This window comes from Asterias rubens, chromosome 11, assembly GCF_902459465.1.
Source record: "Asterias rubens chromosome 11, eAstRub1.3, whole genome shotgun sequence".
Taxonomy (NCBI): Eukaryota; Metazoa; Echinodermata; class Asteroidea; order Forcipulatida; family Asteriidae; genus Asterias; species Asterias rubens.
In genome coordinates, this window is record NC_047072.1 from 16,440,686 (window position 1) to 16,455,946 (window position 15,261).

Sequence of the window (15,261 nt, forward strand, 5' to 3'; positions counted from 1 at the left end):
TATTGCCAAAGAAAGACAAGTCCAAAGGACTGTTCACTTCATAACTATAAGTCTTTCAAAATTCATATCAATTTTTTTTTTTTCAGAATGGTTTTAAATGTAATTTTTGTTATAATTCATGCAAAATTCTTCACAAATTATTATGATTAATAACATGCCAAGCTTACAAGTATTTAAAATTAAAAAAACTGTTGGTAATTGTAAAATTAAATTGATTAGCACATAAGATCACATCATTGCCATTTTAAAACACCATGCAGTTGAAACATTTTTGAAAGAAATAAAAAATAAATACAAAATGTAATGAAAGGGTCTATATTGTAAGAATGTTCACCAAATGAAATATTAAAAATTGGACAATAATCTAACTCCCTTGACAGGCCTCGAATTTCATCTTTGAGTGGGGCAAGGCCATTTTTCATTTTGCAAAGGGCACTTCAATTTGAAAATCTTAAAGTCAATGGGAAACTTTTGAAGGGGCACCAAGTAAGATCAGGGGCAACGTAAACCATTGTCTCCGTGGTCTCTGCGCAATTCTAGGCATGCTTGATTTCAAACCCAAATAATAAGACAGAAATATAGAGGAATCTCACAACAATGCAATAAAGGTACAATTCACGCTAATCCATGCTACCACAAAGAAACTACAACACAAAACCAAAACTAAGACACAATCAAAATTCTATCAAACAAACCTCTAAAATAATCCTTCAACTCATATCCCGCTGATATTACATAACAACTTAAACCTACTTCTAGCTCTACCACAGAACGCCTTCCCTAAGCTGTACACAGGCCATTTCCAGCTCAAAAGCTGAGAAAAAAAAGGCATAAACCTCTTTTGTTCATGCACAATCTACATGCACAGGTAACTGCCAACTTCCAGTTAAAAAGCTGGTCATAAGAACCCCAAACCACTCAAAACCTTTTTGTTCATGCATAAATAAATTCTCAAACAAAAATACCAGCTCAATAAATTCACATGGTAATTGTAGTCTGTTTGTGTGCAGTCAGTGCAACTTACAGACTTTCAAATCTAAGTTCAAACCTCATCTTTTCTCTTCACGCCCATAAACTGTCCATTTTGTAACATTCTTTACCAGCGCATTGTATCATTAGAAAATGAGCTTTATAAATCATACGTTTTTGTTTTTATTTGATGTTACACGTACAAACAGAATAACTGCAGCAAAACGTAACAACCTTCATGCTAAGGTAAACATGCATGATCTCAACAAGGCATCCAAGCAAGCATTAATAGAAGCTTAGAGCAATGACACACAGGGTGGGGGAGATAGTGGGGGAGAGGGTGGGGAGATATTGTCCACACATCTTTACGTACCGCATTACCAGCCTTGTGTAAAGTCACAGTCAAAACACACCCAAAGTTTTAAGATGGGCAGAAATGTAAAACACAATTGAAACATGTTAGAAATTATCACAAACTCTCACATAAACTTTGTGACACCAAAGGAGGGTTTTCAAAATATTTGTTTCTGTCAAACACAAACTATTGACAAGTATTATGGAATAACACCGAACATAACATTTCACAAAAAAAGACCTCACAAACAATTCACATCTTGATCAATATCGTTAAAACATTACAAATAATCTTGATATACTGGAAACAAAAGAAAATATGTTTTAAAACCCGTTTTTCATTTTGAAAAAAGCTGAAGACAAATTTTGAGAATGCCCAGTAATGGCTGGTTCATAAGTATTTGAGTACAACATTTGGACCAAGATCGAAGTTGAAATAGATGAAACAAAGAAACATTTTGCCAGTAGTTTGTTTTTCAAAGGAAATGAAGGCCATACATTGTAGAACACTGACAAAGGAAGGTTTGTCTAAATAGACTGGTCATTCCTATAGTATCATCATTTTGTTATAGATGTTTTTATTAAAGGAAGGTTTGTCTAAATAGACTGGTCATTCCTATAGTATCATCATTTTGTTATAGATGTTTTTATTAAAGGAAGGTTTGTCTAAATAGACTTGTCATTCCTAAAGTATCTTCATTTTGTTATAGCTGTTTTTATTAAAGGAAGGTTTGTCTAAATAGACTGGTCATTCCTATAGTATCATCATTTTGTTATAGCTGTTTTTATTAAAGGAAGGTTTGTCTAAATAGACTTGTCAGTCCTATAGTGTCATCATTTTGTTATAGCTGTTTTTATTAAAGGAAGGTTTGTCTAAATAGACTTGTCAGTCCTATAGTGTCATCATTTTGTTATAGCTGTTTTTATTAAAGGAAGGTTTGTCTAAATAGACTTGTCAGTCCTATAGTATCATCATTTTGTTATAGCTGTTTTTATTAAAGGAAGGTTTGTCTAAATAGACTTGTCAGTCCTATAGTGTCATCATTTTGTTATAGCTGTTTTTATTAAAGGAAGGTTTGTCTAAATAGACTTGTCAGTCCTATAGTGTCATCATTTTGTTATAGCTGTTTTTATTAAAGGTGTAGGTACAGAGATGAACTTGATATCCCAAATCAATTCTGAAGAATTTAAGACAATATATTATCATAGATGAAAATTTGCACCGCGGTAAAGAATATTAATATTGCTTTTATCATGTTTATCCTTATAAACTGATGTGTGTTAGCACTGTAAACTCAGTACTTTCCTGAGTTCTGTGAACAAAACTAAAGGCATTTACTCGGGAAGAATTCTTAAATGTCATCTTACCCTTTCATCTTGCTCCTTCTGAAGTCGTTCATTCTCTACTTTCTCTTTCTCAAGCTCCGTTTGTTTCTCCAAGGCTTGTCTAAGAGGCCCGCATTGATGTGAGTATTCCACCAAGGAGCAGATGTAAGCTACAAGATTTCCAGCATCTTCTGAGCTATAGCGTACTGCAGCTATAGTGATACCTCCTGATTCCATTGAAGATGGACTACGTCTGGATGAGGCGGGTAACTTCGCTCCTCCTGAGATCAAGAAAGCAGAAAAACATTATCACTGAGTCTCACTAGTACAGCTTTTGGTTGTGAACTCGTTATACAGTTTGGGTATTTCAAACTATAAAGTGAGGACAGTGGTGTTTAAGATTTTGTAAGTAGTTAACTTGTGAGCGCAAACAAAATAATAATAACGGCTTCTTTTATAGCACGCATATCCGTCACTCAGTGACACTCAAGATGCTGAAACATTCAGTATTTTCTGCAAGGTGTGTGGGACTTTGTTTGAATTATGAGACCTACTCCTTTCACACAGCACCATGGTTTACGAGGTGCTGTGGTGCAATATACTGGCAATCAAACCAGGAACACTAGGGCAAATCCCTTCTCTTTTTCAATAAGTGCACTGGGTTCTTTTACGTGCGTTACACAACACACGGGACCAACGGCTTTTTTACGTCCCATCCAAAGGACGAAGCATCATGGTTAAGTGTCTTGCATAAGGACACAAGTGTCACGACTGGAACTCGAACCCACACTATGCTAATCAGAGACACCAGAGCTTGAGTCCGGTGCTCCTAACCACTAGGCCAACTGACAAACAGACAGACAGACAAAACCTAACCAAGAGACTTACCAGGGACCTCTAGCAGTGACCCTTCTCCAGTCACCCCCTCTCCGTCACCCTTGGGCTTGGGTAGGGTGGTCTAACAGAGTAACAACTAACAGATAGACAGACAAAACCTAACCAAGAGACTTACCAGGTACCTCTAGCAGTGACCCTTCTCCAGTCACCCCCTCTCCGTCACCCTTGGGCTTGGGTAGGGTGGTCTACCAGAGTAACAACTAACAGATAGAAAGACAAAACCCAACCAAGGGACTTACCAGGTACCTCTAGCAGTGACCCTTCTCCAGTCACCCCCTCTCCGTCACCCTTGGGCTTGGGTAGGGTGGTCTAACAGAGTAACAACTAACAGATAGAAAGACAAAACCCAACCAAGGGACTTACCAGGTACCTCTAGCAGTGACCCTTCTCCAGTCACCCCCTCTCCGTCACCCTTGGGCTTGGGTAGGGTGGTCTACCAGAGTAACAACTAACAGATAGAAAGACAAAACCCAACCAAGGGACTTACCAGGTACCTCTAGCAAGGACCCTTCTCCAGTCACCCCCTCTCCGTCACCCTTGGGCTTGGGTAGGTAATGCTCAACATTCAGCCTAATGTTAGTGTCAAGTCCGTTCTCCCAGTCTATGCCTTGAAGTATCTCGACAAACTTAGTGGAGTCATTCAGCATATTCTGCATATGTTTCCATCTCTGTTTATCGTTCAGCTGATCTTTGGATTCTGTGTGAAGAGAGAGATGTACACAACAGGTGTTAACAAGAGAGAATGTAATTCATTCAATACAATAAATTATTTAATCTGTACGAAGGGTTTTATAATTACTGTACTTCAACCGATTTAAAGAAAGAACCAACAAAATGCTAAAATCTTTGGTCATCCAGTCAGATATCTTAAGATTGTTTGAGGCAAACCAGGGTAAAGCCTGGTTCATACTTCCTGCAAATGCAAAGCAATTATTCTGACGTCACACGGCTGTTTTCGCAATGATGTTTCACAGAAGTTGAGCAAAAGTCAACTGTTACAACTTTTCTATGTTTTGTCCTCTATTTTTGTGTATGTTTGTTGTTTGATGTGAGTGCATAAGTATGAAAAAAGAAGTGCTTGCACTTAAAAAAATATGGGGAAAAATGATACAACTTGTTCGTTGCGAGTTTGTGATGTCAAAATTCATATTTTCGCATTCGCAGGAAGTATGGACCGGGCTTTGGTAAGATACCTGAAACAATTAAGATTCGCAAACAAATCCGAAAAAAATATTTACCTAAAGTAAAATAAATAAACTTTCTTGTGTCAACTATCAAAGGGAAAAAAGGTTTCAAAGAGGAAGTGCATAAATAAAACAAATTTAGAAACTGAATGGAAAGCAGGTAATCTTAGTAGAAACATCTACAAGGAAATGTGTGTCTTGGAGAAGTAATATCTAAAGAGAGTGCAATCTAAAAAACTTACTGGATTTTGAGACCACGCTTTCTCCTGAGACGTTGATACAAGATACAAGACAATCATGCAGAGATGGGTGTGCCACAGTGATCAGACGGTGCACAGGAGAATCAAACCAAAATACCGAGCATGGAAAAGTGATCAAGACATGAGGGTAGATGGAGCAAGGAAGAGACAAGACATCAGGAGAGTCAAACAAAGTACAAGACGGAGCAAGGAAGAGTGATCAAGACATGAGGGTAGATGGAGCAAGGAAGAGACAAGACATCAGGAGAGTCAAACAAAGTACAAGACGGAGCAAGGAAGAGTGATCAAGACATGAGGGTTGGGGAGCAAGGAAGAAGGGGATGATGAAGAATAAAGATGAGGGTAGATGGAGCAGGAAAGAGGCAAGACATACAGGAGTGTCAAACCAAATACAAGATGGAGGATGGAAGAGTGAAGGAGTAGAGCGACGAAATGAAGATGGATAACACATATAGAAGAATTACAGACGAGTCAAACCAAATAAGACAAAGAAAGGAAGAATGAGGGAGCAGGGAAGAGACAAGGAGTAGAAGAGAGTTTAACCAGATAGAGAGTATAAGTAGAGATGAAGAGTTAGGAAGCAGGCAAAAAGAGACAAGAAATACATTACGAAAACCAAAAACATCAGGTGTAAAATGAGGACAATGAAAGTAGAGTGATGGAAAGGGATAAGGAGAAAAAAATGAGAACAGAAAACAAATTAGATTATGATCAGGCAATGATAAAAAATATGTGAACATTACAATTGCAAAATTTGCCATGCAAAGTGCAAATCCGGTCACCATAGTATGACACTAAACTATGTATGTACAGATGGATGGTTTACATGCACTAGCAGGTGAACATGAAGGTTTAAAGTTAAAGATAACAATGTCAGACATAATACCAAAATATCAAACTTTACCAACTTTACAGAGAGAGTGCCCTGTAAGGTGGTTTTGAGGCACAATTAAAAATACAAATGTCTGTTACTCTTTTGAGACCAAAGTCTTTTGTACCATCGTGAAAGCTTTTAAACTGTTAAACCCATTTATTTGACTCCTAATTTTGTATCCCTTATTTTTGTTATTCTGTTTTCTGTTTGTTGAGTGCTGTCATACAGCTTTGTAAGAGCGCTACATGTATATACATGCTTTTTGTATCTATTTCATTAACACGCAATATGTCTCCAAAACTTTGTGTTCGCTACCCACTAAATCCTTTGTTGTAAAAACTAAACTTGTTGGATTCCTGTCTGGTGTATTAACTATACATATAACTGCAATCAAACCTCACAGCATGATGATGTGTTAAAGCATCCATAGCATTACAATTACAATAATAACAGCTTGTGGCTGTAGCCGACAATTCAGATTCAGCCTCAGGTTAGCCAGCTACTTTTACTTGATTAAAGCAATGGATCCAGCACTTCAAATAACACCATGCACAATACATGAATGTTCTCAAACATGTCAAAATGACTCATGATGAAAATGAATGTAACTGATGTATGTGTAAGCGATGTACTTATGTACCAGGCCGGTTCAGCACAACAATTGCTGTGGTGCCCTTTGCTTTTGCTGTTGAGCCGTTGCAAAGTTCCAATACAAATTAACATTTTTCTCACAGTGCCCCTAACCAGTGGAAAATCGCTGTGCCCCTTCGCTGTGCCCCTTCGCTGTGCCCCTTCGCTGTGCCCCTTCGCTGTGCCCCTTCGCTGTGCCCCTCCGCTGTGCCCCTTCGCTGTGCCCCTTCGCTGTGCCCCTTCGCTGTGCCCCTTTAAGAGCAAAGTTTAAGGCTCGCCTATTTCCATACAGCTACATGTATCCTGTCTGTAAGTCATTACATAAAATGCATGCACATCAGTTGCACGTGCAGGGTTTCTGTAGTCTTGGTACAAGGCATTGTTGTTCATTATCACTTGACTATCGCGATCCCCCGCTGTAGTGTTGAGTGTACGTACGTAGGCCCTACTCGATAAGAACGCCTTGCACTAAGACTATGCATTATGAATTATGTTCATGATTACAGCTCTGATGTGAATGATTATGAGGGATTTGACTGTGTACATGTATGATGGGAATTTGTGGGCGTATGGGAGGTGTTTTCTTTCTACCTGAGGCGTAGCTCAAGAACTTTGGAGGATGTACACGGGATTTTCCTGTAAGAACAAGACTTTGGTCATCACATTGTTGCTTCATATAGGATATTACTTTCATTGTTGCTTCATATAGGATATTACTTTCATTGTTGCTTCATATAGGATATTACTTTCATTGTTGCTTCATATAGGATATTACTTTCATTGTTGCTTCATATAGGATATTACTTTCATTGTTGCTTCATATAGGATATTACTTTCATTGTTGCTTCATATAGGATATTACTTTCATTGTTGCTTCATATAGGATATTACTTTCATTGTTGCTTCATATAGGATATTACTTTCATTGTTGCTTCATATAGGATATTACTTTCATTGTTGCTTCATATAGGATATTACTTTCATTGTTGCTTCATATAGGATATTACTTTCATTGTTGCTTCATATAGGATATTACTTTCATTGTTGCTTCATATAGGATATTACTTTCATTGTTGCTTCATATAGGATATTACTTTCATTGTTGCTTCATATAGGATATTACTTTCATTGTTGCTTCATATAGGATATTACTTTCAACTACATTGTATAAAACAGCAATATTTATAGAAATTTCTCTTGTTGTAATAAACTTTGTCTAATAAGTTGATGTCACTTCTAAACTGATTGAGTGCAAACTTATCACCAAAGATCTACAGTACAGGCTCCAAATTATATTTATTCTTGTGAATAGTTCAAGAGTCAAGAGATTGTGAACGAAGCATGCAACACTTCACTCATCATGCCTTAGAATAGAACTGTGCATCACTTTGTGCAGATGTGAAAGAAGATCTTTTCACGAAAGATACGAATATAAGAATCATTCTAGAATCAAATCAGACTTGTGGACAAGTCGTTAAGTGTTTGCCGCGATGATAAGTGTTTTGGCTCTCTGCGTGATTCTCGCGACATTGGTGAAGTTTTTGCAAGATTGCTGTCCCCCCACATACCCTACTGCTTTTGTAGCTACGGGAGCCAGAAGTTTTGGGCGAGAGAATTGATTTCGCGAGAGCAGTTTTCGATCGCGTAGAGCATTAATATCATGACTCGGCTACTACCGCGACAAATATAAATGACTTGTCCACATGATGGAACAAATAGAAGTAAAACAGGATTTAAAAAGAAAATCATCAGAAAAAAAATCTGTCAAACAAAGAAAGATGACTAAAGCTCAGTTCACACTTCCTGCGAATGCGAAGCAAATAATCGGTACGCGCTCCCGTTCCAATTGTGGCACAAGGAAATTTGCTATGCACGAAGCATTCACAGGAAATATGAACCAGGCTTAAGAAAATATATGCTCTCATCAAAGAAAAAGAGAGCAAGAGAAACAGTACGGCAAGTCAGAGCTTGGGTCTCATAAAGATAGACTAATCCCACTCACCAGCAGTGGGATCTCAAATCCACTCACTAAAAGAGGGGTCTCAATTTTGATTATCCGATTGACTTACTTGGCACTCTCTTCGTAGGACTCTTTGGACTCGGTGAAGAAGTTGAGGAATGTCTTCCAGATAAGACAGAAGCATCTTCATTAGGTATCCTTTCACTCCGCTCTGGATGTTGCCCAAGAGGTTTATTCTTGCCAAGGAGCGCCATGACCATCTCCATCACTTGTTGAACGATCGGAGGAGGATTCTGGAATGACTTGAGACGCTCAATGCAGGAACGGTCAACTTTTTCACACCAGTGAAGAACCTGTGGTAAGATAAGCCGTCAATTAATTAGTCATTGTTCTAAGAATGAAAATGTGTACAGAGTAAACAGCCAATGAAATGTAGTGATTTATGTATGTATGTTAACTACATTGTTATATAACAGGCACAGTAATCAGGAGGTTGCAGGTTTAAGTCCCCACTTTCACAATTTTTTTTGTTTGTTAACCAGAAATTATTTAAGCACTTGTGCTTTATTTCTCGATATTTAAAAATATAATGTCATATCCCCTTAAGGTGATCCATCTGATGCCACTACCCAAGTTGTATCGTAAACTGGGGTGTGATCTCTGGTTAATCGACATTAATAGGTTGAATGGCCTCTGATTGGCACCACGAACAAACATATTGACAAAATAGGAAGACCGCCAACATGAGGCTAGATAGCTCAGTTGGCAGAGCACCTGCACGTTAATCCGGAGGTCATTGATTCAAATCAATATGGGACAATTGAACATAGCCTTTGCTGCTTTTTACAACTAACCTGATCTCTAGCTTTTTGTAAGACACCTCTGCAATCTGCGACTTTCTTAATAGCAATCTCAAGCTCCTCCTCAATGGCCATCTTACGAGATTGAAGATTCTCTTGTCTCATCCGTTCAAACTCCTTGTCATATTCATCTCTCTCTTCTGTTTAATAAACCAATCAGAAATCACTGATTTAGATCTTCGTGATTTGAAAGTTACATATATCTATAATAGGCTTACAAGAACGCTTTGGATTTTACAGCACCTCAAATTTTCTGGATCGGTGTGTTGGAAGTTGCTTAATAATAGTTGTTTTTTATGTCACGCTTTACACACCCGAAGGCTTCTCAAAGTGCTACATCGTTAGCCCTGGTCACTGGGTCGTTGAATTCATTCCATAAACCATTTCAGCTCCCTGGGGAGTACACAGCCTGTGCAACAAATATGTGCTACTTGGCTAAATCAATCACATATTCATCTCTCTCTTCTGTTTAATAAACCAATCAGAAATCACTGATTTAGATCTTCGTGATTTGAAAGTTACATATATCTATAATAGGCTTACAAGAACGCTTTGGATTTTACAGCACCTCAAATTTTCTGGATCGGTGTGTTGGAAGTTGCTTAATAATAGTTGTTTTTTATGTCACGCTTTACACACCCGAAGGCTTCTCAAAGTGCTACATCGTTAGCCCTGGTCACTGGGTCGTTGAATTCATTCCATAAACCATTTCAGCTCCCTGGGGAGTATACAGCCTGTGCAACAAATATGTGCTACTTGGCTAAATCAATCACAAGAACCATCTCTGCCCCCACAGTCACTCCTTGCCCCCTATAAATTAACTATAAATAATACCAAACTTGCAGCCTGTACAACCATGTAATAATTCTCTTTTGAGGGAGTGTTGGCTCTGAAAACAGCCGGTTTGGTCGTGACGTTTCGAACTATATACTAAGTTTTTAATTGTACTTTCTGTATTACGTGTTGCTTTTTACGTAATTTTATTTTCATTTAATGTTTTGCGCTTGAAGGCCTAGCATAAGGCGCTGTATAAATACCTTTTAATTATTATTATAATACTCTACTCATCGTCAGGAGAAAGTCTCTTAAACTTAAATAAGAAATCTTGGATGTCTTGAACTCACCTGCTTGAAGTAACTCATCTTCAATTTCTTCATCACTTTCAACCTCATGCATCTGTAAGAATGCACTCAAACTATTACTAGCTTCAGTAAATTGAGCTTTAGTCTTCTCCAAGACGGTTGCCCGAAGTGTCAAGCTTTCAAGAAGAGCAGCAACCTTCTTACTGGCGTCTTCATAGTCTACTTGAAGACGTTTGATGTCTTGTTTCTTGGCTTGGGTGTCTTGTTGAGTACGAGCGAGGCAGGCAAGAGCTTTCCTGTAGGGTTAACCAAAACGGATTAAACAAAGCGTTGATAGGATGTTTCATGGTTAATTGTTCGTTTACTGAAACACTTTGTTTTGCCTTTGTTATTTATTAATCAAAGATTGCCTTAGTTTTGTCTTCACTATCTTGTTTCTGTCTTTTTTCGTTTCTGTTTGGTGAAGCCCAAAAGAAAGTACTAAAAACTTAAAATGTTATTATCCTTCAAAGTGATGATCTAAAAATGACTTGACCTGCCGTTTCATTCCTAGATCTTAAAAGAAAGCTGTTGACAGTGCCTTCACAGTTGCTGCTTTGCGCATGTGGCAATGCTACCTACATGTCTAGGAGAAGCAGCGTCATTGGCTGTGCTCAAGCGCAACACTTCTGTTCCCACAACCATCCTAAAATGTTCTGCTTTTTTCTTTTTTCTTGGCTAGTCGTTTGATTGTTTTTGTATTTCTTTTTATTTAATTTGTTTCTCTCCAGTTGTTAAGCGCTCTGTTCATTGTATAGCACCTAATAAATGATTGGTATTTAATTTTTAACTATTACCTCAGCTGTCCAACTCTAGCTGTATTTTCTTTGCTCTTTGTGCTGTAGATGTAACGGAAAGCATCCAGGAATCGACGGAATGTCCGTGGGCCAATAAAGATCTCATGTTTGCCTGGCATAGCGGGATCGCAATGATTCAGCTGCAGGTAAAGAAAGAAATATTTACATATCAAAAGAGGTTGAATAGCTACAGATATAAAGATTGGGGCTTGATGATGAGTAGGGTAGATGGCCTTAGCTTCCGATCCAAACCGGACCTTTTTTAGAAGATTGGGGCTTGAAATATAGAAAAGGAAGCGTTGCAGATTTTGGTTTGTATTTGAATGTTGGGCCTTATTAGATTGTAACATTTTGTGGATATTTGAACTCTGGGCCAAATTTGAGTGTATGATTTTGGGCGAATTTGAACATTGGGCCATGTTGTAGTGTGTTTTTGTTACCCGACACATTGGGCCATGTTGTTGTGTGTTTTTGTTACCCGACACATTTACAATTTGAACATTGGGCCATGTTGTAGTGTGTTTTTGTTACCCGACACATTGGGCCATGTTGTTGTGTGTTTTTGTTACCCGACACATTTACAATTTGAACATTGGGCCATGTTGTAGTTCGTTTTTGTTACCCGACACATTTACAATTTGAACATTGGGCCATGTTGGTGTGTGTTTTTGTTACCCGCCACATTTACAATTTGAACATTGGGCCATGTTGTAGTGTGTTCTTGTTACCCGACACATTTACAATTTGAACATTGGGCCATGTTGTAGTGTGTTTTTGTTACCCGACACATTGGGCCATGTTGTAGTGTGTTCTTGTTACCCGACACATTTACAATTTGAACATTGGGCCATGCTGTAGTGTGTTTTAGTTACCCGACACATTGGGCCATGTTGTAGTGTGTTTTTGTTACCGACACATTTACATTAGCTATTGTGCGTTGGATACAAAGGTTGTCGTGATTGTTTGAATGTGCAAGATTTGCATGGTACATTGTTCAAAATATCAATCTACAGATAGAGAGACGGCCTGACAGCCAGACACTCAGGCATGTCAGGTAGACTAGTAATACGTACATTAATACGTTCTTTCATGATGAGCTTAGTATACGGCAGATTAGGTACGTCCAACGTCTGCACTTTGATGGATTCTTTCTTGCCATGGATTTTGAGGGTTGTTATCTGCACCGTTTCTTCAGTACTTCCAGCCCATGGGATCTGGTTGCAGTCATGAAGGATGAAGCTATGAATGTTCGACAAGCAAGACACCAAATTCTCCCTGAATTTAAGCACAAATAGTATCTTATTACAAAATATATCTAAAATAGTTACATCTATCATTTTTTTTGAAAACAAAAAATTGCCTTTTAGAAACACTTTGGTAGACTTGAAAACGAGGCCATTTTGACTTATTGCTTGCTAAACAGGGTGTTGACCCAGGGATCCACGAGGCATTATAATAAACCCTTCTTAAGTCACTAATTTATTGCTTGTAACTGATATAATTAAAGTTCACTTCAAGCAGAAACAAATATTATTAAGGTATTATACAGGATTAGTAGAGCTGACAAAACAGTCGCAGACATTGTTTATGTTTTGTGTGATCAACCATCTACATGAAAGACCACACCTGTGGGAATTTGCCTAATTCTGTTGTGTGAGTGAGGCAGGAAAAATTAGTGCAAAACCGTGCATAATTGTTCACACATAGTTCTTAATTTGTCCTTAAACCTAAACAATAATTTGAATACATGACTGGTTGAGACTTACCTTGTGTCTGCAGAGCTATCTCTACCCAAGCTGTGTTTATGAATGAAGTAATTAGCTTCACCCAACAGTGCACTCTCGGACCAATCACACATCCAGTTTATCTGCATACCAGTTACTAGACCAGGGTACTCACTGTTTGGTCATACAAAGAAACAATCAATGTCAAATTGACCGATTAGAAAGGTTCAGCTAGTACAAACTACTATGGGCTAGTAAACACCACCAGTCACTAGACCAGGGTACTCACTGTTTGGTCATACAGAGAGAAAGAATGAAAGATGAGATTAGCCCATGTACATTGTCTAGTACAAACTACTATGGGCTAGTAAACACCACCAGTCACTAGACCAGGGTACTCACTGTTTGGTCATACAAAGAAACAAAGAATGTCAAATAGACTGATTAGAAAGGTCCAGCATACATTGTCTAGTACAAACTACTATGGGCTAGTAAACACCACCAGTCACTAGACCAGGGTACTCACTGTTAGGTCATACAAAGAAACAAAGAATGTCAAATAGACTGATTAGAAAGGTCCAGCTAGTACAAACTACTATGGGCTACTAAACACCACCAGTCACTAGACCAGGGTACTCACTGTTAAGTCATACAAGGAAACAAAGAATGTCAAATAGACTGATTAGAAAGGTCCAGCTAGTACAAACTACTATGGGCTACTAAACACCACCAGTCACTAGACCAGGGTACTCACTGTTAAGTCATACAAGGAAACAAAGAATGTCAAATAGACTGATTAGAAAGGTCCAGCGTACATTGTCTAGTACAAACTACTATGGGCTACTAAACACCACCAGTCACTAGACCAGGGTACTCACTGTTAGGTCATACAAAGAAACAAAGAATGTCAAATAGACTGATTAGAAAGGTCCAGCTAGTACAAACTACTATGGGCTACTAAACACCACCAGTCACTAGACCAGGGTACTCACTGTTAAGTCATACAAGGAAACAAAGAATGTCAAATAGACTGATTAGAAAGGTCCAGCGTACATTGTCTAGTACAAACTACTATGGGCTACTAAACACCACCAGTCACTAGACCAGGGTACTCACTGTTAAGTCATACAAGGAAACAAAGAATGCAAAATAGACTGATTAGAAAGGTCCAGCGTACATTGTCTAGTACAAACTACAATGGGCTAGTAAACACCACCAGTCACTAGACCAGGGTACTCACTGTTTGGTCATACAAAGAAACAAAGAATGTCAAATAGACTGATTAGAAAGGTCCAGCGTACACTGTCTAGTACAAACTACTATGGGCTAGTAAACACCACCAGCAGTCACTAGACCAGGGTACTCACTGTTAGGTCATACAAAGAAACAAAGAATGTCAAATAGACTGATTAGAAAGGTCCAGCATACATTGTCTAGTACAAACTACTATGGGCTAGTAAACACCACCAGTCACTAGACCAGTGTACTCACTGTTTGGTCATACAAAGAAACAAAGAATGTTAAATAGACTGATTAGAAAGGTCCAGCGTACACTGTCTAGTACAAACTACTATGGGCTAGTAAACACCACCAGTCACTAGACCAGGGTACTCACTGTTTGGTCATACAGAGAGAAAGAATGAAAGATGAGATTAGCCCATGTACATTGTCTAGTACAAACTACTACGGGCTACTAAACACCACCAGTCACTAGACCAGGGTACTCACTATTAGGTCATACAAGGAAACAAAGAATGTCAAATAGACTGATTAGAAAGGTCCAGCGTACATTGTCTAGTACAAACTACTATGGGCTAGTAAACACCACTTCTCAACTTACCCTTTCAGCTCCCAAAAACTGTTTGAACTATGAGTTTATAATGCCCCACTACTAGGAACGTTTATTTGTCCATATTGGAAATTCCCTTGAGCTGGGTCCAATTTCGTAGAGCTGCTAAGCACAAAAATTTGCTGAGCATGAAATGTTTGCCTTGATAAAGACAGGATGTCCCAACGAAATTTCTATGTGATTTTCAAGATAACCATACAACAGCTGAATACCAGTAACTAGGAAATGCAACAAAATGGAAATTTGGTTGGTAATCCTTTTTATCAAGGAAGAAATTTCATGCTAAGCAAATTTTCATGCTTAGCAGCTCTATGAAACTGGGCCCTGGTCTTCTTTGATTACTTCTTATGACACGACAATTGAAATGGTTTCACAAATCATTGACACACATTAAGTGAGTGCTTTACTTTCTTGAATCAAAATTATCTCAGAATTTCATTGGGAACAGAAACGAAT

At 38.3% G+C, this 15,261-nt stretch overlaps 1 protein-coding gene across 1 annotated transcript in view; it reads right to left on the bottom strand.

Moving 5' to 3' along the window:
* Window positions 1-15,261, bottom strand: part of LOC117296409 (dynein heavy chain 5, axonemal-like) — an 83,857-nt gene that overhangs the window by 24,537 nt on the left and 44,059 nt on the right. Inside the window, exons 50-58 of the mRNA XM_033779314.1 lie at window positions 12,999-13,130; window positions 12,306-12,507; window positions 11,233-11,372; window positions 10,439-10,692; window positions 9,309-9,454; window positions 8,564-8,807; window positions 7,086-7,130; window positions 4,034-4,243; window positions 2,692-2,930 (exon numbers count right to left, since the gene is read on the bottom strand). Of these exons, the coding sequence (XP_033635205.1) occupies window positions 2,692-2,930; window positions 4,034-4,243; window positions 7,086-7,130; window positions 8,564-8,807; window positions 9,309-9,454; window positions 10,439-10,692; window positions 11,233-11,372; window positions 12,306-12,507; window positions 12,999-13,130 (1,612 nt within the window). The remainder of the gene's footprint in view (window positions 1-2,691; window positions 2,931-4,033; window positions 4,244-7,085; window positions 7,131-8,563; window positions 8,808-9,308; window positions 9,455-10,438; window positions 10,693-11,232; window positions 11,373-12,305; window positions 12,508-12,998; window positions 13,131-15,261) is intronic.